A 26,746-nucleotide genomic window follows, 5' to 3' on the forward strand; every position below is an offset into this window, starting at 1 on the left:
TGGACTGTTGCAGTGGTGGGTGACGTGAAGCCTCATTCTCTGCTATGACATGCAGACTGATTCTCTGCTGTACATGAAGCCAGATTGTCTGTTACGGGACCTCTCTGCTCTGCCTGTGTGCTAGGCCTAAATATATGCCAATGGACTGTTGCAGTGGTGGGTGACGTGAAGCCTCATTCTCTGCTATGACATGCAGACTGATTCTCTGCTGACATGAAGCCAGATCGTCTGTTACGGGACCTCTCTGCTCTGCCTGTGTGCTAGGCCTAAATATATGCCAATGGACTGTTGCAGTGGTGGGTGACGTGAAGCCTCATTCTCTGCTATGACATGCAGACTGATTCTCTGCTGACATGAAGCCAGATTGTCTGTTACGGGACCTCTCTCCTCTGCCTGTGTGCTAGGCCTAAATATATGCCAATGGACTGTTGCAGTGGTGGCTGACGTGAAGCCTCATTCTCTGCTATGACATGCAGACTAATTCTCTGCTGACATGAAGCCAGATTGTCTGTTACGGGACCTCTCTCCTCTGCCTGGGTGCTGGGCCTAAATTTATGACAATGGACTGTTGCAGTGGTGGCTGACGTGAAGCCTGATTCTCTGCTATGACATGCAGACTGATTCTCTGCTGACATGAAGCCAGATCCTCTGTTACGGGACCTCTCTCCTCTGCCTGTGTGTGCTGGGCCTAAATATATGCCAATGGACTGTTGCAGTGGTGGCTGACGTGAAGCCTCATTCTCTGCTATGACATGCAGACTGATTCTCTGCTGACATGAAGCCAGATTCTCTGTTACGGGACCTCTCTCCTCTGCCTGTGTGTGTGCTGGGCCTAAATATATGCCAATGGACTGTTGCAGTGGTGGCTGACGTGAAGCCTCATTCTCTGCTATGACATGCAGACTGATTCTCTGCTGACATGAAGCCAGATTCTCTGTTACGGGACCTCTCTCCTCTGCCTGTGTGTGTGCTGGGCCTAAATATATGCCAATGGACTGTTGCAGTGGTGGCTGACGTGAAGCCTCATTCTCTGCTATGACATGCAGACTGATTCTCTGCTGACATGAAGCCAGATTCTCTGTTACGGGACCTCTCTCCTCTGCCTGTGTGTGTGCTGGGCCTAAATATATGCCAATGGACTGTTGCAGTGGTGGCTGACGTGAAGCCTCATTCTCTGCTATGACATGCAGACTAATTCTCTGCTGACATGAAGACAGATTCTCTGTTACGGGACCTCCCTCCTCTGCCTGGGTGCTGGGCCTAAATATATGCCAATGGACTGTTGCAGTGGTGGCTGACGTGAAGCCTCATTCTCTGCTATGACATGCAGACTAATTCTCTGCTGACATGAAGACAGATTCTCTGTTACGGGACCTCTCTCCTCTGCCTGGGTGCCGGGGCCTAAATATCTGAGAATGGACTGTTCCAGTGGTGGGTGACGGGAAGCCAGATTCTCTGCTATGGAACCTCTCTCCAATTGATTTTGGTTAATTTTTATTTATTTAATTTTTATTTTAATTCATTTCCCTATCCACATTTGTTTGCAGGGGATTTACCTACATGTTGCTGCCTTTTGCAGCCCTCTAGCTCTTTCCTGGGCTGTTTTACAGCCTTTTTAGTGCCGAAAAGTTCGGGTCCCCATTGACTTCAATGGGGTTCGGGTTCGGGACGAAGTTCGGATCGGGTTCGGATCCCGAACCCGAACATTTCCGGGATGTTCGGCCGAACTTCTCGAACCCGAACATCCAGGTGTTCGCTCAACTCTATTCAATACCACTAAAAGTTTTCTTCTAATAGAAATACATTATACTAGATCTCTTCAGATCTTCATTTTCTCACTACTTCTAGTCTCCTACTTGATCACTTTGGCTGGAAACATTCTCATAGTTGCTCTAACATTAAATTGTCCAAGTCTCCACACTCCCATGTACTTCTTTGTGTCCAACCTGTCTATTGTAGAAATATGTGTCACTACAACAATCACACCAAAATTTCTGTCCATTGTTGGATTTGGCAACCGTGCAATCTCCTATTGGGGTTGTGTTTTCCAATGTTATTTCTATTTTGTATTAGCTTCCGTTGATTTCTTCCTCTTAGCAGTTATGTCTTTTGATAGGTATGTGGCAATATGTCAACCTTTACATTATGTTACTGTGATGAACCATAGAGTAATCCTGTACCTTGCTGCAGGTTCTTGGTTGTGTGGCTTTGCAGATACTTTACCAGCTACTATTCTTACCTTTAACCTACCATTTTGTGGTTCTAATGTTATTCAGCATTTTTTTTGTGACATTGATCCATTTCTAAAGCTTGTCTGTCAAGACACTAGCCTAATTGATCTTCTAAATCTAATAGCTTCTTCATTTACTGTTCTTGGATCCCTTCTCTGCATCACAGTGTCATATACACTTATTATCTTAGCCATTTGTAAAATACGGTCAAGTGGGCAGCGATGGAAGACTTTTTCCACCTGTTCTTCCCACCTTATCCTTGTTTTAATATTCTATTCAGGCTCTGTTTTCATGTGTTTGCGTTTCATTAGTGGATCTACTGTAGAATTCAACAAAATGGCAGTAGTCCTGAACACTATAATAACACCAATGTTGAACCCTTTCATCTATACATTGAGAAACAACCAAGTAAAACATGCCATACGAGGAGTTTGTGGATGGAGCTAGAAGTATTTTCCTCTGATGACTGACATAAAGACTATTTTATTACTTTTCATACCTGATAAAATTTTCAAAAAGTAATTGCAGCTAAATATAGTGCGGTTTGTGTGATCAGGCAAACATAGTTGCGGTTGCCAATGCATGGCACGGGCGGCACACGTTCGAGTGCATGAACCCTAATAGAGATCTTTTAGGGTGAAAAGGATTTTAAAGAGTTTCTGTCTCCAGAATTAACCCTATTAAACTGGCTGACATTAGCGATGTGCTAATGTCAGCAGACCCTAACTGTACTATTTTTATGCTTATGGATGCCCCGGTTACTTCACAATTTTAACTTTGATCATATGCTAAATAGCCTCTAGGAGCAAGGGGGCGTTGCTCCTGCTCCTAGAGGCTCCATTCTCCCACCTCAAGTCACGCCCTGCCGTCCTTGATTGACAGGGCCAGCATTTGTCTTCTCCGCCGACGCTGTGTGCTGGATAAATCTTGTGCCTGCGCAGTCCTAGCACACACGGCTGGCAGGAAGAGATGAATGCTGCCTGGCCCTGTCAATCAAGGACGGCAGGGCGTGACTTGAGGTAGGAGAACGGAGCCTCTAGGAGCAGGAGCAACGCCCCCCCCCCTGCTCCTAGAGGCGAATAAGTATATCATCAAAGTTAAAATTGTGACGTAACCAGGGCACCCATAAGCATAAAAATAGTACAGTTGGGGTCTGCTGACATTAGCACATAGCTTATGTCAGCCAGTTTTATAGGGTTAATTCTAGTGAAAGAAAACCTTTAACATGCTCCATGCTCAGTTTTGCCTTGTGTAGAGCTTAGCTAGGAGGTTACTATGACAGCCCTGGGAGCCTTAACAGGCCCCAAGCTGTTATGGTAACCGATTGGAGCCCCTGCTGCCCCCGTATCTGAGGGGTTAAACGATGGGGTTTGGACTTGGAGAATCACGGCACTTGAAGTTTCAATAAAAAATAATATTTATTTAATTCTTAAGATTCACATATAGAAATCACATCCAACGTTTCAGTCTGTCACAGACCTTGTTCATGGCCCAAACAGCATAGAGAAATGAGGTAGAAGGATGGCGTCTTTCTACCTCATTTCTCTATGCTGTTTGGACCGTGAACAAGGTCCATGACAGACCAAAACGTTGGCAGTGATTTCAATAAGTGCATCTTAAAGGGGATGTCCAGGTTCAGAGCTCCGGGATGTCAGGACATTCCTCCATTTTCACCCAGGCAGCTCCCCTGACTTGAGCATTAGAGCAGTTCATGCTCTGATGCTCTCCTTTGCCCTGTGCTGAATCGCACAGGGCAAAGGCATTTTCAGGAGTTCATGTGACGAACCGGGCTCTCCATGGGGCTGCCAGGAAGCCAAGTGACGTCAACGGCATGGATGGGCGAGCTTTAGCGCTGCCCTAGACAATTAAAACGGCTAGGGCAGTGCTCATAGGCGTGCACACAGGGTGTGCCGGGTGTGCCTGGGCACACCCTAACCACACCCCTGTCCTCCGCCCCCTGCACTGCCGCCTGCCAGCCCCGCACTAGTGTCCGCACAGCTTCAATGTATGACATACATCGACTGACGACGAGTATAATACTGTAATGTATCCACTGCTCCTGTGCTCTGTGACTCTGTCTCCCGGCGGCTGGCCGCATAACGTCACTCACTCCGTCACACGCCTGCCCTGCCTGCTTCATTAATAAAGTGGGAGGAGCATGTGCGTGCGGCGTGATGGAGTGCGTGATGCCACGTTACGCTGCCGCCAGGCCGCCTAGTTTGAATGTTTGAAGAGCGGGAGCCTGTCTGCCTGCCCAGTGAATGGATGGTGATGTCTTTTATGCATTGTGAAAAACTGATGCGAATACTATCTGGAGTCCTGACTGTGCCAGTACGTTAGTGATAGATTATTAGATAGTAGTACAACTTGGCACAAGTTTATTTACAAGCTCACTTACATAAGGAACGGTGGGGTCTTACAATAGTTGCCGGCCTCCACCCCCTGTTGGGGGTTAGTCACTGTCAGGGACACTGTTATGGGGGGGGGGAGATATCTGTGGATGGTGACACATATATAGCTCAAGATGCTGCTGTATATGTGTCATCCACAGATTCCCCCGGCCCCCCATAACAGTGTCATCCACAGATCCCCCCGCATCTGTGTCAAATTCCACACAGATGCCCCCATAACAGTGCCATCCACAGATATCCCCTTAACAGTCTATTAAGGGGATATCTGTGGATGACACTGTTATGGGGGGGGGGGATCTGTGGATGATACTGTTATGGGGGGATCTGTGGATGACGCACTGTTAATAACAGTGCATCATCCACAGATGCCCCCACAACCGTGTGTCATCCACTGATGCCCATAACAGTATGCCATCCACAGATGCCCCCATAACAGTGTCATCCACAGATGCCTCATAACAGTGTGTCATCCACAGATGCCCATAACAGTGCGTCATCCACAGATGCCCCCATAATAGTGTCACCTACAGGAGCCCATAACAGTGAGTCATCCACAGATGCCCATAACCATGTGTCATCCACTGATGCCCATAACAGTTTGCCCATAACAGTGGAGTGTCATCCACAGATGCCCATAACAGTGTGTCATCCACAGATGTCCCCATAATAGTGTCATCCACAGATGCCCATAACAGTGCGTGATCCACAGATGCCCCCATAGTAATGTCATCCACAGATGCCCCCATAACAGTGTCATCCACAGATGCCTCATAACAGTGAGTCATCCACAGATGCCTCATAACAGTGTGTCATCCACAGATGCCCAGAACAGTGTCATCCACAGATGCCCATAACAGTGCGTCATCCACAGATGCCCCCATAATATTGTCATCCACAGATGCCCATAACAGTATGTCATCCACAGATGCCCATAACAGCTGAGTGTCATCCACAGATGCCCATATGCAGTGTTATAGTGCTTCCTTGTTTGTGTGCTGGAAGTTTTGGTGGATTGTCTGCTCCAACTCATCTAAAGATAAGTCCTTTTTCCTTCTGTGTCTGTTTTTACTAGGCCCCTAGAGTGACGCTAGCTCCTTTGGTGGCTGAAGGAGCTGGTAGTCTCTTTCCCTTTCCCCTACTGCTGAGGGTTTGGTCCAGTGTGTTTCAGCTTAGGTACGTGGGCATGTGAATATCTACCATTGAGATATGCACATGGGCATAGCAGCGTAGGGAAATTCTTTTAGGGATTGATAGGGGGTGACCCATTTGTTCCCTAGCTTTTGGAGCCTAGTCAGTTTTATTTTTGTTATGTATAATGCTTTTTGATAATAAATAAATGTAAATGTAGTGGTGCTGTAATGTGGACCCCAGGCCTCTCTGATGTCCTGCAGGCTGGGCTGGCACGGTGGAAGCATACGGTTGGTCAGGCAGCAGAAAGGCTCTGGGGCTGTCATTGTGTGCTCTAGAACTTTTCCCTTCACAGCCACTGCTATCTCTCTCTCGTACAGTGCAGACTCTACAAGAGGCATTCCGTTTGCTCTCCGTCCTCTTAAAAGTCTATGGGAATCAAAACGGATCCATCTCGTTCCCGTTATGCAAGACGGAAAACAAAATCCTGTCGACAGGACTTTGTTTTCCCTCTTGCATAAGGGGACCCAGACGGATCCGTTATGCTTTCTCATAAACTTCTTTTAGGACAGAGCAAAACGGAATGCCTTTTAAAGGTTTCCGTTTTGCATTCCATCTGGCCATTCCGTTATATTCCGTTTGAAACGGAACCTATAAAGGAATGGCATAACGCAAATGTGAACCCACCCTTAGGAATAGATTGTTTCTGAGTACTCAAGCCTACCGAGGAAGAAAGGAAAACTATTGAAAGCTTGTCTTTTAAGTATTAGGATAGAACAATAAAAAGGTATTCCCTGCATACCGCAATACTCTTGTATTTTGTAATCTTATTTATATATATACTTATTTAGTTTTTTCTGTAGTATGATTAAGTGGTGTAAATTATTAGTGCCCCCACCACCATTTTTTACTGTGTATCTTCTGTGCCCCCCTATATATTGTTCCTAGAGTCGCAACTGCCTGTAACGTACGCGTTCACATACACACGTTCTGTGACATCACGCAGAGTAGGACAGCACAGTGTCAGAGCAGAGCCCGGCGTTTTCTCCCAGAACGGGTTCCAGGCGGCAGCCAGGTAGAGTAAGTTTAAAAAATGATTTCTTCTCCCTTCATCAGGCTGAAGCTTTTTTTTTCACTCAAGGCATTATTCATTTACTTTCAGGGTCAGGGCGGCTCAGCTGTATCATCTAACTTAAAGGGTCAAATGTCTACTGCCTACTACTGATTAATAGTTAGTTTAGATTCAAATACAGATTTTTCTGACTATTTTAATCTTGGAAGATACACAGTCTGTTATCCTGAAAAGAGTAATTACGAGATACAGAATTCCAAAATATGGATCGGTTTGTTATCAAGAAACCAAAAAAAGCCAATACCTCAGACTCGGTGGCTAACACTGTGCCTGAGTATGTTCCTGATAAAAGTGCAGAAGAAGATATTTCTGTTGGTTCCGATCAGTGCAGTTTACACTCAGAAAATGTACCAGTTGATGACTCAGTGTGTAGCAGTGTATTACAAGCGTCAAGTCTTGATGAAGCTGAGGATGTTATTTTTTTTAGTTTTGAACAGAGCACTTCATATTTAAAGCCATCAGACATACAAACTGATGAACCAGAACCAGAACCAAAGTGTAGTTCCAGTAAGTGCCAAGCGGCAGGTCAGGACCAAACAGAAGACATTATATATGTCACGGAAGGTGTACAGAAAACTAGAAGACACAAAATGAAGATCCGACTGACTGGATCCAAAACTAAGGAACAAAAGGGAGAGCCCTGCATCAGACCTGGCTCTCTCCCTAACTGCTCAGCCTATGCAAAAATCCCAATGGCAGATGATCGCATATCCTCGTACCTTGACTGTATAACACCTGAACACCCTATAATAGTGAGGGGACACGACCACCGGCTCCCTACACTTGATACGGAGGGAGTCAGGGTCACCTGGGATCCAGCAAACAGGAAAACACAAATGAACGAACAAAACTTATCTGTAGAAGACTCAGTAGTAGCATCAGCATGCACACACTCCAGGAAGTAATGTAAACCGCAAAGTGATGCAGTATGGGGAGGGATTTAAAGGCATGCAATCAGTGCAACTACATGACAGCTGAGAGAGGCTAACGAGGTGAGAAAATGAAAGCAAAACAAAAGGAAACCTCAAGGAGTAGGTTCTGAAGGACGTCTGTCAGAGCTTCTCAGATGTCTGGTGGTGACAGTACCCCTCCTTCTACGAGTGGACTCCGGACACTAAGAGCCCACCTTCTCAGGATGGGACCTATGGAAAGCCCTGATGAGACGAGTGGCCTTAATGTCCGTCACTGGGACCCACATCCTCTCCTCAGGACCATAACCCTCCCAATGAACGAGGTACTGGAGAGAACCGTGGACAACACGAGAATCCACAATCCTAGAGACCTGAAATTCAAGATTACCATCAACCACAACCGGAGGAGGAGGCAAAGATGAGGGTACAATGGGTTGGACATAAGGTTTTAATAAGGACTTATGAAAAACAATATGGATCTTCCAAGTCTGAGGAAGATCAAGACGGTAGGCAACAGGATTGATGACGGACAAGATTTTGTAAGGTCCAATAAACTTAGGACCCAACTTCCAGGAGGGAACCTTCAATTTGATATTCTTAGTAGACAACCACACCAGATCACCAACATTCAGGTCCGGACCAGGCACACGTCTCTTATCCGCCACAGGCTTATATCTCTCACTCATGCTCTTTAGATTATCCTGAATCTTTTGCCAAATAGATGACAAAGACGAGGAGAATCTGTCCTCATCAGGTAAACCAGAAGACCCCTCTCCAGAGAATGTCCCAAACTGCGGATGAAACCCATATGCACCAAAAAATGGTGACTTATCAGAGAACTCCTGACGACGGTTATTTAAAGCAAACTCAGCAAGGGACAAAAAAGAACACCAATCCTCCTGATTCTCCGCCACAAAACAGCGCAGATATGTCTCCAGATTCTGATTGACGCGCTCTGTCTGACCATTCGACTGTGGGTGGAAAGCAGAAGAGAATGACAACCGAACCCCCAAGCGAGAACAGAAAGCCTTCCAGAATCTGGAAACAAACTGTGTGCCCCTATCAGAGACTACGTCCGAAGGAATACCATGCAATTTGACAATGTGATCAATAAATGCCTGCGCCAGCGTCTTAGCATTGGGCAAGCCAGGAAAAGGAATGAAATGCACCATTTTGCTAAAATAGTCCACCACCACCAGAATCACAGTCTTCCCCGAGGAACGAGGCAGGTCCGTAATGAAGTCCATGGACAGATGTGTCCAAGGACGGGAAGGAATGGGTAACGGAAGGAGAGGACCTGATGGCCGTGAATGAGGGACTTTGGCACGAGCGCAGGTCTCGCAGGCTGCCACAAAACCCTCAACCGACTTACGAAGCGCCGGCCACCAGAATCTCCGAGCGATGAGATCCACTGTGGCTCTTGCCCCCGGGTGCCCAGCAAGGACCGTATCGTGGTGTTCCTCCCAGGAGGACAAAGATCAGGAGCCTCTGACTGGGCTACCTGAACCTCTGCCTCCAATTCAGGATAAAGAGCAGAGACCACCACACCTTCAGCCAAAATGGGACCGGGGTCTTCAAAATTCCCACCTCCCGGAAAATAACGTGACAGGGCATCCGCCTTCACATTCTTAACCCCAGGGTGGAACGTGACAACAAAATTAAACCTTGAAAAGAACAAAGACCATCTGGCATGTCTCGGGTTCAGACGCTTGGCTGACTCCAAGTAGGCCAGATTCTTATGGTCAGTAAACACGGTAATAGGGTGTCTGGCTCCCTCTAGCCAATGGCGCCATTCCTCAAAAGCCAACTTGATGGCCAACAACTCCCTAACTCCCAAATCGTAATTTCTCTCTGTGGTGGAGAGTTTCTTCGAGAAAAAGGCACACGGTCGCCATTTGGCAGGAGAGGGACCCTGAGACAAGACCGCACCCACACCCACCTCAGAAGCATCAACCTCAACTATGAAGGGTAGAGAAATATCAGGTTGTACCAAGATGGGAGCGGAAGCAAAACTCTCCTTGATATTAGAAAAGGCCTTACGCGCCTCTACCGACCAGGAGGAAAAATCTACCCCCTTTCTAGTCATATCAGTGAGTGGTTTAACAACAGAGGAATAATTCAAAATAAACTTCCTGTAATAATTGGCAAAACCCAAAAAACGCATCAGCGCCTTCTGATTCTCAGGAAGCTCCCACTCAAGCACAGCGCGGACCTTCTCGGGGTCCATGCGAAAACCAGAAGCGGAGAGAAGAAACCCCAGAAATTGAATTTCTGGAACCGCAAACACACATTTTTCCAGTTTAGCGTACAATTTATTCTCCCGCAGGATGAGCAAGACCTGACGTAAGTGCTCCTTATGAGTTTTGAAATCAGGAGAAAAAATCAAAATGTCATCTAGATACACTAATACAAATTTCCCCATTAAATGATAAAAAATGCTGTTCACAAAATGCTGAAAGACGGCTGGAGCATTCATCAAACCAAAAGGCATAACCAAATTCTCAAAATGGCCCTCAAGGGTATTGAAGGCCGTCTTCCATTCGTCTCCTTCTCTGACCCTGACCAGGTTGTATGCCCCTCTTAGATCCAACTTGGAAAAAACTTTAGCCCCAAAAATCTGGTTAAACAGGTCTGGGATCAGAGGAAGCGGATAAGGGTCGCAAATTGTGATACTGTTCAGCTCCCTGAAATCCAGACATGGTCTTAAAGAACCATCTTTTTTCTTAACAAAGAAAAAAGCTGCGGCAACAGGTGACTTCGAGGGTCATATGTGTCCCTTTCTTAGACTCTCAGAGATATAAGCACGCATAGCGACCCTTTCAGGTTGGGAGAGATTGTATAAACGAGATTTAGGCAGCTTGGTGCCTGGGGTGAGATTAATAGGGCAATCGTACTCCCTGTGCGGGGGCAAGTCCTGAACACCACTCTCAGAGAACACATCCGAAAATTCAGAGAGAAAAGATGGTACAGTCTTAGTAGAAACCTCAGAAACAGATGTCGTGAGGCAATTCTCTCTGCAAAAGTCACTCCAACCATTTATTTGCCTCGCTTACCAATCAATGGTGGGGTTATGTTTAGTGAGCCAGGGTAGCCCCAACACTAGAGGAGTAGGCAACCCGCTTAGGACGAAACATGACACATCCTCAACATGAGTATCACTCACAATCAAACGGATATTGTGAACTATGCCCTTTAACGATTTCTGAGAAAGTGGAACGGAATCAATAGCAAGAACAGGTATATCCTTTCCCAAAGTGCATACCTGGAAACCATGAGTTATAGCAAATTGATTATCAATGAGATTGACAGCTGCTCCACTATCTACAAAAATCTCACAAAAAATGTTCTTGCTCTCTAGCGCCACCCTGGCAGGTAGGACAAAACGGGAACTACAAGCAAACTGAAAACCTTTAATTTCCGCATCAACCTTGCAAATAGTAACAGATGGAATGTTTTTAGAGGATTTTTTCTTTTTGTTACTTTATTACTCTCAAAAAACTGCCTGAATCTCCTAGAGGGACAAACATTTGCCAAATGATTTATACCCCCACAACAGAAACAAACCTTCCTATGAGGGCTGAATCTTCTATTGTCAGAGGCAATCAAACCCAGCTGCATGGGCTCCTGCTCAGAAGGGATTGAGAGCGACTGAGACCCCTGTGCACTGAATGAGACCGCCGCACTGTCCTTGGACTGAGTATGACAGGAAGGAGTGATCTCTCCTCTCTCTCTAAGACGCCTGTCAATACGAACGGCCCGAGACATGGCAGAGTCCAAGGAGGTAGGTCTCTCATGAAAGGCAAATGCATCTTTCAATCCCTCTGAAAGACCATGGCAAAATTGACTTCGGAGTGCAGCATCATTCCAACCAGTATCAGCTGCCCATCTCCGAAATTCTGAACAGTATATCTCTGCGGACTGTTTACCCTGACATAAAAGACGTAGTCTAGACTCAGCCAGAGCAATACGATCCGGATCATCATATATCTGACCCAGGGCTAAAAAAAATTCATCCACTGAACGGAGGGGCTGTGCCCCCACTTGCAACGAAAAGGCCAAGGACTGAGCGTTATCCCTGAGCAGCGAGATAATGATCCCCACCCTCCGCTCCTCATCACCAGAGGAATGGGGAAGTAGGCGAAAATGGAGTTTGCAAGCCTCTCTAAAACAAACAAAATTCTCACTACCCCCGGAGAACGTATCTTAGGCTCAGAACAAACTCCATGAACGCAAGCTGAATCGGTCACCTGAAACTGAGAAAGAGTCTTACGGAGATCTGCTACCTCCAATGAAAGACCCTGCATGCGTTCAGTCAAAAGTGAAACCGGATCCATGCTTGAGACGGTTTTGGCGGTTTATAATGTCACGGAAGGTGTACAGAAAACTAGAAGACACAAAATGAAGATCCGACTGACTGGATCCAAAACTAAGGAACAAAAGGGAGAGCCCTGCATCAGACCTGGCTCTCTCCCTAACTGCTCAGCCTATGCGAAAATCCCAATGGTAGATGATCGCATATCCTCGTACCTCGACTGTATAACACCTGAACACCCTATAATAGTGAGGGGACACGACCACCGGCTCCCTACACTTGATACGCAGGGAGTCAGGGTCACCTGGGATCCAGCAAACAGGAAAACACAAATGAGCAAACAAAACTTATCTGTAGAAGACTCAGTAGTAGCATCAGCATGCACACACTCCAGGAAGTAATATAAACCGCAAAGTGATGCAGTATGGGGAGGGATTTAAAGGCATGCAATCAGTGCAACTACATGACAGCTGAGAGAGGCTAACGAGGTGAGAAAATGAAAGAAAAACAAAAGGAAACCTCAAGGAGGAGGTTCTGAAGGACGTCTGTCAGAGCTTCTCAGATGTCTGGTGGTGACAATATATGTTAGTTCAGGTCTTTGTTCAACAAAGCAATCAAACATAGCAGCTAATGATCCAGTCTGTAGCATTCCCCAGAACAGATTTGAACACCAGAATCGAGTAGCTAGAGGCCCTTATCAGCCAAAACTGAGGATGTTTCCGAGAACTAAAACAGGGAATAAACAAATACATTTTCAGAGTGATTGGTATGGAAAATACAAGTGGCTTGAATACAGTCCAGCAAAAGATGCAGCATTTTGTTTCTACTGCCGTTGCTTTTCTTCTAGTGATGCAACACAAAAAGGTCACGCTGATCCAGCCTTTATTGAAAAGGGATTCAGAAACTGGCACAGGACTAATGAATGTTTTAAAACTTACCAACAATCCAAATCTCATATGCTGAGCACTTCTGCATAGTCAAAACTTTAGTGAAGGAAAACCTATTGATGTGTTACTAGATGAGAGCAAGAAAGTTTATCTATCAAAAGAAGAAGAAAGGTGCAAGAACAGAAATCTAATTCAGCGACTAACATTGTTCGGTGTTTGGCAACAGGTGGCAGACCATTTCGAGGTCACAATGAAAAAACAGATAGCCACGAGAGGTTTATTTCTAAATATTGTCAATCTACTAAAAAAATATGATCCTGTCATGCAAAGACATTTTCAAGAATCACTTCGAAATGCAACATATCTGAGTAACCGCATACAGAATGATTTAATTATGGCCTTACATAATATTGTGCAACAAAAAATGGTGTCAGCAATAAATTGTTAAATGATCTCAATAATTGCAGATGATACTGCTGACTGTGGACACCATGAACAGATGTCTGTTGTTGTACGATATTTTAATAATGAACAGCAAGGTCCAGTTGAGCATTTTGTTTCAATTCAAAGGCTCTTAAAAGTTGATGCTCAGTCGATTTTTGACCAAATAAATAATGTTCTTGAAATTTTTAAAACCAACTGGTCATCAGTGATCTCTGTGTGCTTTGACGGAGCAGCTACTATGTCTGGATGCACTGCAGGTGTTCAGATGAAATGTAAAGAAAAAAAACATGAAATACTCTATGTACACTGCTATGCACATTGTTTAAACCTTGTCCTAGTTGATGCATGCACCTCAAGTAGACAAATCAGAACAGTGTTTGACTTCTTTGGCATTATTCAGACTCGTTATGCCTTCATGGAGAGAAGTCCTGTGAGACGTGCTGTAATGGAGAAGATTTCTCAAGAAGTAGGAACTCGGTTAAAGACTGTAAAGTCACTGTCAAACACAAGGTGGGCTTTACAGTGTTACCTGTGACAAGCTGTTCATGTGAAAGAGCCTTTTCAAAACTGACACATGTAAAAACCAAACTGAGGAGTACAATGTTCCAAGAACGCCTGGATGCACTCATGATATTATATATTGAGCTTGGTCGGCTACTTACAACTAGGTCATTAAATACGGGTGCAAGTCCTCCTGGGGGCCTGAGACCAAGGTCCCAAATGTATATAGAAGAAAAAAGGCAGCACTCCAAATTGTGATAAAAAAACTGTGGACGGTTTATTCACCCATCTAGTAGCAATGTTTCAGTTCTCTCATTGGAGCCTTTGTCCAGCTAAATAACATGTGCATAGTGGCATACATAAGTAGTGCAAACTATTTCATAATTACAAATCGATGATTAAACAATAAAGTGCAAGTGCATCAAAAGTTTAACAGTGTTAAAAATACAATTCATCTGTTGCCATGATTATATCCCAAATAGTTGTGAACATGATCATATGAAGTACATATTGAGATCGGTACAGTGAGAAAATCTATAAACATACATGATTGCCAATCAAATATAGTATAGTGTACACAGTGTGTGGCAATGATAAATCAATTAAAACATAAAAAAACCTTGAATAAGCCACGCTGAATCATAGAGACCTGGTGGAATCTGCTGGCGTCCGGAAAGTGAGGTTTTTCCTCACTCGCAATTATTTTCTGTTTCAAGATGATTTTTTTCTGCAATTGCGGGGGACCGCGATGGGGTCCAATGTGTTGCCGACCTACGCAAATCTTTACATGACACATCTTGACGAGTCTGTCGTCTATGTGAGCCACCACTTCAGCCATGTGCTGGGGTGGTGGCGGTACATCAACTACATTTTCCTGATTTGGGTCGGTGCCACAGAGGACCTCATGGCGTTTCACCTCTTTTTGAACACTATTGACCCCAGTGTCAAATTCATGTTGATGCATTCTGAGGAAACTATACAGTTTTTGGACACTGAGGTCAGCATTTGTAATGACAGGCTAGTCACTAACTTATATGTGAAGCCCACAGACAAAAATACTTTGCTACATTTTGAGAGTCATCATCCTAGACCTATGATTAGGTCACTTCCTTTTAGCCAATTACTTAGAATTAAGAAAATTGTGCAAGACCCCACCTCAGTAGATATTAGGCTGCAAGAAATGGGGTCCAAATTTCGGACACGTGGATACCCTAAAAAACGTATCCAAGAACATCTAGGCAGAATTAAGCCCCTCACCAAAGAGGCCATCAGGGAGGGATTAGGTGATACTAAACGTTCCAAAGCCAGTATACCTTTTGTGTCTGAGTTCAGTACTAATAGTGATAATATTTCAGCTATTTTAAAAAAGCATTGGAGAATATTGACCAGTAATTTTGAGAATGTTGAAGAATTTAAATCTTTGCCTTTATACTCATACCGGAGAAGTCGCAATCTGGATGACAGATTGGTTAAGTCCGATATAGGTTTATCTAGGGAAACTTGTGAGACATATTTTGGATCCCCCCGCAAAGGTTGTTTTCCATGCTATAACTGTGTAAATTGCAACCTGATGTTACGGGGTGATTCATTTGTTCACCCGGTCTCCGGCCAAATGATTAAAACTAAACAATATCTAACATGTGACTCGTCCCATGTTATTTATTTGTTGACCTGCCCCTGCCACCTTCTATACATAGGTGAAACCACCTGGGATGTCAAAACTCGACTCAATCAACATCGGCATTCCATTAGAAAACCAAAAAATGGATCTTCCCGTATCTAAACACTTTACTGAGGCGAAACATACTGAAAAGGATTTATGGTTTAGATTTTTGGAACAAATACCTCTTTTGAGACGAGGTGGTGATAGAACCAAATTATTGAAAAGAAGAGAGCTTTATTGGATTTACACGCTAAGTACTTTGAAGCCACAGGGCTTAAATGTAGAATTTAGGGTAATCTAGTCACCAGTTAAGTATGTGCTCTCGCCTTGTATTCTATTTAGGGAAAACAACATGTCCTATATGTCTAACTGTGTTCTCTTTTTTTTGTAGGACAATATCTTTGACTTTATTATCATGAATGGTCACGTTTGGTGAAGACTGGAGGAACTATGCAGGCGATCCATTTATATGCTATTAAACAATTAATTATGTTGGGATACCACCTCTGGAATTTTTTAAATAGTGACAATCCCTGTCTGTGATTTGATGCCACTCTAGCCCCATTCGGGACTTGAGTGACACTGACTCCTGACGGGTAGATCTGTCTAGTTGTCATTATGCAATGCTCTGATGCAGTTCATCTGTGACTACACCCGCTGAGACAGGGAATCGGGATCACATCATTGTGGTGGGTTCTTGTCATGGAGCGGACATGCTGACAGGTCTGGACAGAGGGGGGTATGCGGTTTGATAGGCCGTGATGCCCCCCTGATACAGACATTCCATTACGGAGACTGGTGCTCACCCGCCGATCTTCCGTTTGTGGATCGGCTTTATCTGCTTTAAACTGCGGAGCGCTGGACACTGTAAGTGTCTCTTGTAATTCTGTACAGGGAACTTGTCGGCCTGTATGGGCACGAGCATGTTCCTGGTGCAAAGTTGGACAGCGGCCATCTCTAATGTGGTTCCTGTATTCTCTGTCATTATCACTAGTGATGAGCGGCAGGGGTCATATTCGAATTCGCGATATTTCGCGAATATTTTTTAGAATATTCGTCGAATATTCGAAAATTCGAAAATTCGCGATTTAAAAAATTCGGCAAGGTAATGATTGTGTAATATGCAAATTTTCTTAATTCGAATTTTCGGATTCAAATTTTTCTTGCGAATTTTTCAACTTGCAACTATTAGAAAAAGAAGATTATAGCACTATATTAGCTAAATTGCTTTATATTCGATTTTTCGAATATTCGCTATATTGCTAACAGTTTTTTCGAATATTCGTAATATATAGCAATATAGCGAATATTCGAAAAAAAACGAATATAGAGCAATTTAGCTAATTTAGTGCTATAATCTTTTTTTTTATAGTTGTAATTTTTTTCCAATCTGAGCTTCAGATGAGAAAAAAATTACAACTATTACACAAAGAAGATTATAGCACTATATTAGCTAAATTGCTCTATATTAGTTTTTTTTTCGAATATTCGCTATATTGCTATAACTTTTTAAAACAAGAATATATAGCAATATAGCGAATATTCGAAAAAAACGAATATAGAGCAATTTAGCTAATATAGTGCTATAATCTTTGTCTAAAAGTTGAAAAATTCGCAATAAAAATTCGAATACGAAAATTCGAATTACGAAAATTTGTATATTACACAATCATTACCTTGCCGATTTTTTCAACAATTTTTTTTTTAGCATTTTCGAATATGACCCCTGCCGCTCATCACTACTCCTAAAGTCAAGTATATTGCAGCCTTCTTATTGGCCCACAAGCTAGAAGCAGTAAGGGATCATATCTACTGATTTAAAAAAAATAAAAATAATCGGGGAAAAAAATCTGAAAAAAATCGAATATTCGAAATTACGAATATATATAACTATATTCGAAATATTCGCGAATTTTCGAAGTACCTATATTCGCGATAAAAATTCGAAATTCGAATATTCGTGATCAACACTAATTATCACGTGTCTCGTGAGAGCACATGGAGCTGCGCATGCGCCGATTACCTTTCCGGACGCCAGCAGATTCCACCAGGTCTCTATGATTCAACGGGACTTATTCAAGGTTTTTTAATGTTTTAATTGATCTGTCATTGCCACATACTGTGTACACTTTACTATATTTGATTGGCAATCATGTATGTTTATAGATTTTTTCACTGTACCGCTCACTATATGTGCTTCATATGATCATGTTCACAACTATTTGGGATATAATCATGGCGACAGATGAATTGTATTTTTAACACTGGTAAACTTTTGATGCACTTGCACTTTATTGTTTAATCATCGATTTGTAATTATGAAATAGTTTGCACTACTTATGTATGCCACTATGCACATGTTATTTAGCTGGACAAAGGCTCCAATGAGAGAGCTGAAACGTTGCTGGGTGAATAAACCTTCCACTTTTTTTCATCACAAGTGCTGCCTTTTTTCTTATATATATATATGGAAACCGACAGCACTTCCAATAGAAAACCGTGATTTATTCAGCCCATGTGGCACAGTGAGGCAACGTTTCGACTTGAACACAGAGCCTTTCTCAAGCATGCTTGAGAAAGGCTCTGTGTCCGAGCCAAAATGTTGCCTCGCTGTGCCAAATGGGCTGAATAAATCACGGTTTTTGTAATGGAAGTGCTGTCCGTTTCCTTCTATCTTTCTGGGTAAGAAGTTACACCCTGGGACATAGCATGTGTGAGTACTTTTGTGGATTGGTGCTGCCATATTTTTAATATATATATATATTTATATAGTCGGAAAAGGACAGCACATCCAGTAGTACAAAAAATCTTTATTGGGCCACAGTGGCACAGTGAGGCGACGTTTCGGCTCAAAATCCAGAGCCTTTCTCAAGCATCAAAACACAAGTGAAAATGCATCTTATAAATAGGTGTACATGATTAAGAAATAACAATGATCAATAATCACAATTAGTGTAAAAAAATCTATATATAAATCAATATACAGTGATTACAAAAATGACATCACATAGAAAAAATATATGGTGATACATGATTATGTGTACAATTTACAACAAGGTAATATACCATAACATAATCCAAAATATAAATATAAGTGGCACCAATATAAATCAGCTGCTTTATATATATTTAATGATATTAAATAAAAACAGGAGGAGCTAAAGATAACGGTGGTGACCTACCACATAGAGTCAGCGTGTATCCACATCCCCGCAATGGCCACAGTTGGCGTCTAGTTCGATGGAATGCGCAGGCGTCAAGATGCGTCCCGGCAAAATCGCATCATGCTACGTCTAAACTAGGCGTCTCACGTCACAGCTTGCGCTGCGGTATCGATCCTGTCCATCTCTCTCCAGTGCGCATGCCCACAGTATTATGAGTGCAGGCACGCCATATTTGGCACTGGACAGGTTGCCCATAGTTGCTTGATAAATGTAATATATGGCTAGCAGGAGGCAAAGCGAGGGAACCACACATCCCTGTCAAGGGGGCCTGGTATCCATACATTGGGATTGCAATATGAGCCAGATCCGCACCTCCGTGCCGAATGTGCATACAAGTGCCGCCCCAATTACGCCTCCTGAAGATGCCACAAATAGGGTTCTCCTCATAGCTATATATTATTATTAAATCAATGCATATAGGATCTGCCGTGACACAACCCGACCCAAAGCACAATCCAATCTAAATGCAACCAAATAATGGACAGAGTCAGACGTGGGACACGGTGTCTCCTAATATGGCAGGACAGCATCATCATCATATTGCTCCTCTTCTTATATTGACCGATCATCTATGATATAAGATGAAAAAATTAGAGAAAGAATACAAAATGTAGGTTAGATCTTATAGTAACATTTGTGTTTGATTAATACCTACAACATAATGAAAGCCGAATGGTAGATGATACATGACACCAAGGGCAAACCACCTTTTATGTACAAACCCCTAAATTAAAGTCCACATTGAGACCATAAGGCCTCAGAGTATTCAACGTATGTATCCAGAACAGCTCTTTCCTTTTTAATAATAGAATTCTATTACCTCCTCGTCTGGGTAGAGGAATATGATCTATAATCCAACATTTCAATTGATGTTCTGTATGGTTCATCTCCACAAAGTGTTTAGGGATGGGTAGATTCCGACGTTTTTTTCTGATGGTGGAACAGTGATTGTTTAATCGAGTTTTTAAATCAGTGGACGTCTCACCTACATACAATAGTTTGCAGGGGCAACTTAAAATATAAATTACAAAATTCGAGTTGCAAGTGAGATGGAAGGAGATAGAATACCTCACATTGGTCATCGGATGTATGAAGGTTTTTCCTTTGCAAATATGTTTACAATTGACACAACTGAGACACGGAAAACATCCGGTGCTCCGTTGTGTCAATGTTGTTTGCGTCAAACCAGGTCCAAGACCTATATCCGCATGTACTAATTGGTCTCGTAGATTTCTAGATCTTTTATAGGAGAACAGGGGAGGAGATCTGAATTCAGGCACTAGGCTAAGGCAACCCCCTAGGATACCCCAATGTTTGCTAATGATACGATCCTTGACTATAGAAACTTGTGACTTTGTAATTGACCTCTTAAATATTATCCTGAGACAGAATTATTTTCTGTTCCAGGATATATTTTACAAACAAATTAGGGGCGTGGCGATGGGGTCTCATGTGGCCCCCACGTACGCCAATATTTTTATGAGGTGCTTTGAGGAAGATGTCGTCCATGTGTCCCACCACAGCAGCAAAATTCTGAGGTGGTGGAGATACATCGACGACATCTTCCTCATATGGACTGGTGTCTGCTCTGAACTATTGGAATTTCAAGGGTATCTCAATAGTATCAATAAGGAGTTACAATTCACTCTGATACACTCTAGTACTGAAATTCAATTTCTGGACACCACTGTCATTTATCAGGAAGGTCGGTTACAGACTAAGCTATTCACCAAACCTACTGATAAAAACACTCTCCTACATTTCTAGAGCAGCCATCCGCGGAAACATGGTGAAGCATCTTCCTATTTCCCAGTTCCTTAGGGCCAAGAGGATTATTTCTGACCCTAATGCATTGGAAAAATCATTGGAGACCATGGTTGAAAAATTTATACACAGAGGCTATCCTCCTGAGCTATTACAATCCCAAGTAGATCGGGTCCAACATTTGGATAGAAATGATACGTTATTGAGAAAGGAGAGGAAGGGTCCGCATAATAGGATCCCCTTTATTACGAAATACACAGAACACAGTGGTACAATTAATCGTATCATTAGCAAATATTGGGGTATCCTAGGGGGTTGCCTTAGCCTAGTGCCTGAATTCAGATCTCCTCCCCTGTTCTCCTATAAAAGATCTAGAAATCTACGAGACCAATTAGTACATGCGGAGCACAGGATGTTTTCCGTGTCTCAGTTGTGTCAATTGTATACATATTTGCAAAGGAAAAACCTTCATACATCCGATGACCAATGTGAGGTATTCTATCTCCTTCCATCTCACTTGCAACTCGAATTTTGTAATTTATATTTTAAGTTGCCCCTGCAAACTATTGTATGTAGGTGAGACGTCCACTGATTTAAAAACTCGATTAAACAATCACCGTTCCACCATCAGAAAAAAACGTCGGAATCTACCCATCCCTAAACACTTTGTGGAGATGAACCATACAGAACATCAATTGAAATGTTGGATTATAGATCATATTCCTCGACCCAGACGAGGAGGTAATAGAATTCTATTATTAAAAAGGAAAGAGCTGTTCTGGATACATACGTTGAATACTCTGAGGCCTTATGGTCTCAATGTGGACTTTAATTTAGGGGTTTGTACATAAAAGGTGGTTTGCCCTTGGTGTCATGTATCATCTACCATTCGGCTTTCATTATGTTGTAGGTATTAATCAAACACAAATGTTACTATAAGATCTAACCTACATTTTGTATTCTTTCTCAAATTTTTTCATCTTATATCATAGATGATCGGTCAATATAAGAAGAGGAGCAATATGATGATGATGCTGTCCTGCCATATTAGGAGACACCGTGTCCCATGTCTGACTCTGTCCATTATCTGGTTGCATTTAGATTGGATTGTGCTTTGGGTCAGGTTGTGTCACGGCAGAGCCTATATGCATTGATTTAATAATAATATATACCTATGAGGAGAACCCTATTTGTGGCATCTTCAGGAGGCGTAATTGGGGCGGCACTTGTATGCACATTCGGCACGGAGGTGCGGATCTGGCTCATATTGCACGCCCAATGTATGGATACCAGGCCCCCTTGACAGGGATGTGTGGTTCCCTCGCTTTGCCTCCTGCTAGCCATATATTACATTTATCAAGCAACTATGGGCAACCTGTCCAGTGCCAAATATGGCGTGCCTGCACTCATAATACTGTGGGCATGCGCACTGGAGAGAGATGGACAGGATCGATCCCGCAGCGCAAGCTGTGACGTGAGACGCCTAGTTTAGACGTAGCATGATGCGATTTTGCCGGGACGCATCTTGACGCCTGCGCATTCCATCGAACTAGACGCCAACTGTGGCCATTGCGGGGATGTGGATACACGCTGACTCTATGTGGTAGGTCACCACCGTTATCTTTAGCTCCTCCTGTTTTTATTTAATATCATTAAATATATATAAAGCAGCTGATTTATATTGGTGCCACTTATATTTATATTTTGGATTATGTTATGGTATATTACCTTGTTGTAAATTGTACACATAATCATGTATCACCATATATTTTTTCTATGTGATGTCATTTTTGTAATCACTGTATATTGATTTATATATAGATTTTTTACACTAATAGTGATTATTGATCATTGTTATTTCTTAATCATGTACACCTATTTATAAGATGCATTTTCACTTGTGTTTTGATGCTTGAGAAAGGCTCTGGATTTTGAGCCGAAACGTCGCCTCACTGTGCCACTGTGGCCCAATAAAGATTTTTTGTACTACTGGATGTGCTGTCCTTTTCCGACTGTATCTAAGGGTAAGCAGTGAATTCCCTTAACATAGCACCCGTCCAACATTGTGTGAATTGGTGCTGCCATACGTTTCCTTTTATATATTTATATATATATATATATACACACACACAAATACACTCTGCATACATGCAGACCCACACTCATAATTATCAATCTAAACAAACATTTAAAAACCGTATTAAAACTTTTTTTATTAAATAAGCATTTAGCAATGTAAACAAGTTGAGTGCTCTCATTAAGAGCAATGTAAACAAATTGAGTGCTTACAAGTTTTCTATTGGCTAACACTGTACCAGACTTTTTCCTTTTTCTTTTGACACAATGTAAACAAACATTTAACATTTTTAAACTTAAAAAAAACATTTAAAATAATAAGCTGTCATAACTGTAACAAATCTAAGTAAACATTTTCACACAAAGTGCATGGTACATGGGAATTGTCCTCATCTTTATGCTCTAGAGAAGAAGACGTCGCACACAAAGTGTTATGGACTTAAATTCTTCAATGACCTCATTATAAGTAGCCGACCAAGTCAATTCTTGCCCAATATATAATATCATGAGTGCATCCAGGCGTTCTTGGAACATTGTACTCCTCAGTATTGTTTTTACATGTGTCAGTTTTGAAAAGGCTCTTTCACATAAACAGCTTGTCACAGGTAACACTGTAAAGCCCACCTTGTGTTTGACAGTGACTTTACAGTCTTTAACCGAGTTCCTACTTCTTGAGAAATCTTCTCCATTACAGCACGTCTCACAAGACTTCCCTCCATGAAGGAATAACGAGTCTGAATAATGCCAAAGAAGTCAAACACTGTTCTGTTTTGTCTATTTAAGGTGCATGCATCAACTAGGACAAGGTTTAAACAATGTGCATAGCAGTGTACATAGAGTATTTCATGTTTTTTTTCTTTACATTTCATCTGAACACCTGCAGTGCATCCAGACATAGTAGATGCTCCGTCAAAGCACACAGAGATCACTGATGACCAGTTGGTTTTAAAAATTTCAAGAACATTATTTATTTGGTCAAAAATCGACTGAGCATCAACTTTTAAGAGCCTTTGAATTGAAACAAAATGCTCAACTGGACCTTGCTGTTCATTATTAAAATATCGTACAACAACAGACATCTGTTCATGGTGTCCACAGTCAGCAGTATCATCTGCAATTATTGAGATCATTTTTCCATTTATTGCTGACACCATTTTTTGTTGCACAATATTATGTAAGGCCATAATTAAATCATTCTGGATGCGGTTACTCAGATATGTTGCATTTCGAGGAGATTCTTGCAAATGTCTTTGCATGACAGGATCATATTTTTTTAGTAGATTGACAATATTTAGAAATAAACCTCTCGTGGCTATCTGTTTTTTCATTGTGACCTCGAAATGGTCTGCCACCTGTTGCCAAACACCGAACAATGTTAGTCGCTGCATTAGATTTCTGTTCTTGCACCTTTCTTCTTCTTTTGATAGATGAACTTTCTTGCTCTCATCTAGTAACACATCAATAGGTTTTCCTTCACTAAAGCTTGACTATGCAGAAGTGCTCAGCATATGAGATTTGGATTGTTGGTAAGTTTTAAAACATTCATTAGTCCTGTGCCAGTTTCTGAATCCCCTTTCATAAAGGTTGGATCAGTGTGACCTTTTTGTGTTGCATCACTAGAAGAAAAGCAACGGCAGTAGAAACAAAATGCTGCATCTTTTGCTGGACTATATTCAAGCCACTTGTATTTTCCATACCAATCACTCTGAAAATTTCTTTGTTTATTCCCTGTTTTAGTTCTCGGAAACATCCTCAGTTTTGGCTGATAAGGGCCTCTAGCTACTCGATTCTGGCGTTCAAATCTGTTTTGGGGAATGCTACAGACTGGATCATCAGCTGCTATGTTTGATTGCTTTGTTGAACAAAGACCTGAACTAACATAGGTAATGTCTTCTGTTTGGTCCTGACCTGCCGCTTGGCACTCACTGGAACTACACATTGGTTCTGGTTCATCAGTTTGTATGTCTGATGGCTTTGGATATGAAGTGCTCTGTTCAGAACTTAAAAAAATAACATCCTCAGCTTCATCAAGACTTGACGCTTGTAATACACTGCTACACACTGAGTCATCAACTGATAAATTCTCTGAGTGTAAACTGCACTGATCGGAACCAACAGAAATATCTTCTTCTGTACTTTTATCAGGAACATACTCAGGCACAGTGTTAGCCACCGAGTCTGAGGTATTGGCTTTTTTTGGTTTCTTGATAACAAACCGATCCATATTTTGGAATTCTGTATCTCACAATTACTCTTTTCAGGATAACAGACTGTGTATCTTCCAAGTATAAAATAGTCAGAAAAATCTGTATTTGAATCTAAACTAACTATTAATCAGTAGTAGGCAGTAGACATTTGACCCTTTAAGTTAGATGATACAGCTGAGCCGCCCTGACCCTGAAAGTAAATGAATAATACCTTGAGTGAAAAAAAAAGCTTCAGCCTGATGAAGGGAGAAGAAATCATTTTTTAAACTTACTCTACCTGGCTGCCGCCTGGAACCCGTTCTGGGAGAAAACGCTGGGCTCTGCTCTGACACTGTGCTGTCCTAGCGTTGCCATGACTCCACCTCTGCGTGATGTCACAGAACGCGTGTATGTGAACGCGTACGTTACAGGCAGTGGCGACTCTAGGAACAATATATAGGGGGGCACAGAAGATACACAGTCAAACATGGGGGGGCACTAATAATTTACACCACTTAATCATACTACAGAAAAAACTAAATAAGTATATATATAAATAAGATTACAAAATACAAGAGTATTGCGGTATGCAGGGAATACCTTTTTATTGTACTATCCTAATACTTAAAAGACAAGCTTTCAAGAGTTTTCCTTTCTTCCTCGGTAGGCTTGAGTACTCAGAAATAGTGATGAGCGAACTTCTGTTTTAAGTTCGGCGTCTAAAGTTCGGCTTCCGGTTAGCGGAGAATCCCGATATGGTTCCCGATATGGATTCCGACTTCCGTTGTGGTCCGTGGTAGCGGAATCAATAATGGCCGATTATTGATTCCGCTACCACGGACCACAACGGAAGTCGGAATCCATATCGGGAACCATATCGGGATTCTCCGCTAACCGGAAGCCGAACTTTAGACGCCGAACTTAAAACAGAAGTTCGCTCATCACTACTCAGAAACAATCTATTCCTAAGGGTGGGTTCACATTTGCGTTATGCCATTCCGTTATAGGTTTCGTTTCAAACTGAATATAACGGAATGGCCAGATGGAATGCAAAACGGAAACCTTTAAGAGGCATTTCGTTTTGCTCTGTCCTAAAAGAAGTTTATGAGAAAGCATAACGGATCCGTCTGGGTCCCCTTATGCAAGAGGGAAAACAAAGTTCTGTTGACAGGACTTTGTTTTCCGTCTTGCATAACGGGAACCAGGTGGATCCGTTTTGATTCCTATAGACTTTTATGAGGACGGAGAGAAAACGGAAAGTCTGCACTGTACGAGAGAGAGATAGCAGTGGCTGTGAAGGGAAAAGTTCCAGAGCACACAATGACAGCCCCAGAGCCTTTCTGCTGCCTGACCAACCGTATGCTGCCACAGCACCAGCCCAGCCTGCAGGACATCAGAGAGGCCTGGGGTCCACATTACAGCACCACTACATTTACATTTATTTATTATCAAAAAGCATTATACATAACAAAAAAAAAAAAATTTTTACTGTCCCTTTAAGCAAAAGCCAGAATATAATTAAAGACAAAAACAGACATTAAACTACATTTATTATAAAACTATTTACTTACAAAAGAAGCTATTCAGTCGTCTGCTGTGCCATCCTCTGCTTGCTTCCACAGATTCTTTGCACTCCTTTCTGTCTCTCCCCTACTGTTATGGGGGATCTGTGGATGACACACTGTTATGGGGACCTATGGATGATTCACTGTTAAGGGTGTCACAGTAGGTAAGATAAGGGAAGGAAACAGGAAACAGCAAAGCAAACAAAACAACTGACTAGGGAACAAAGGGGTCACCTCCTATCAATCCCTAAAAGAATTTTCCTACGCTGCTATGCCCATGTGCATATCTCAATGGTAGATATGCACATGCC

At 42.4% G+C, this 26,746-nt stretch overlaps 1 protein-coding gene across 1 annotated transcript in view; it reads left to right on the top strand.

The window, feature by feature from the left end:
• LOC122939364 (olfactory receptor 6C65-like) overlaps positions 1 to 2,678 on the top strand; it is a 49,086-nt gene extending 46,408 nt beyond the window's left edge. Inside the window, exon 4 of the mRNA XM_044295429.1 lies at positions 1,824 to 2,678. Coding sequence (XP_044151364.1) covers positions 1,824 to 2,678 — 855 coding nt within the window. The remainder of the gene's footprint in view (positions 1 to 1,823) is intronic.
• The last annotated feature ends 24,068 nt before the right edge of the window (positions 2,679 to 26,746 follow it).

The sequence above is a fragment of the Bufo gargarizans genome, chromosome 5, assembly GCF_014858855.1.
Source record: "Bufo gargarizans isolate SCDJY-AF-19 chromosome 5, ASM1485885v1, whole genome shotgun sequence".
NCBI lineage: Eukaryota > Metazoa > Chordata > Amphibia > Anura > Bufonidae > Bufo > Bufo gargarizans.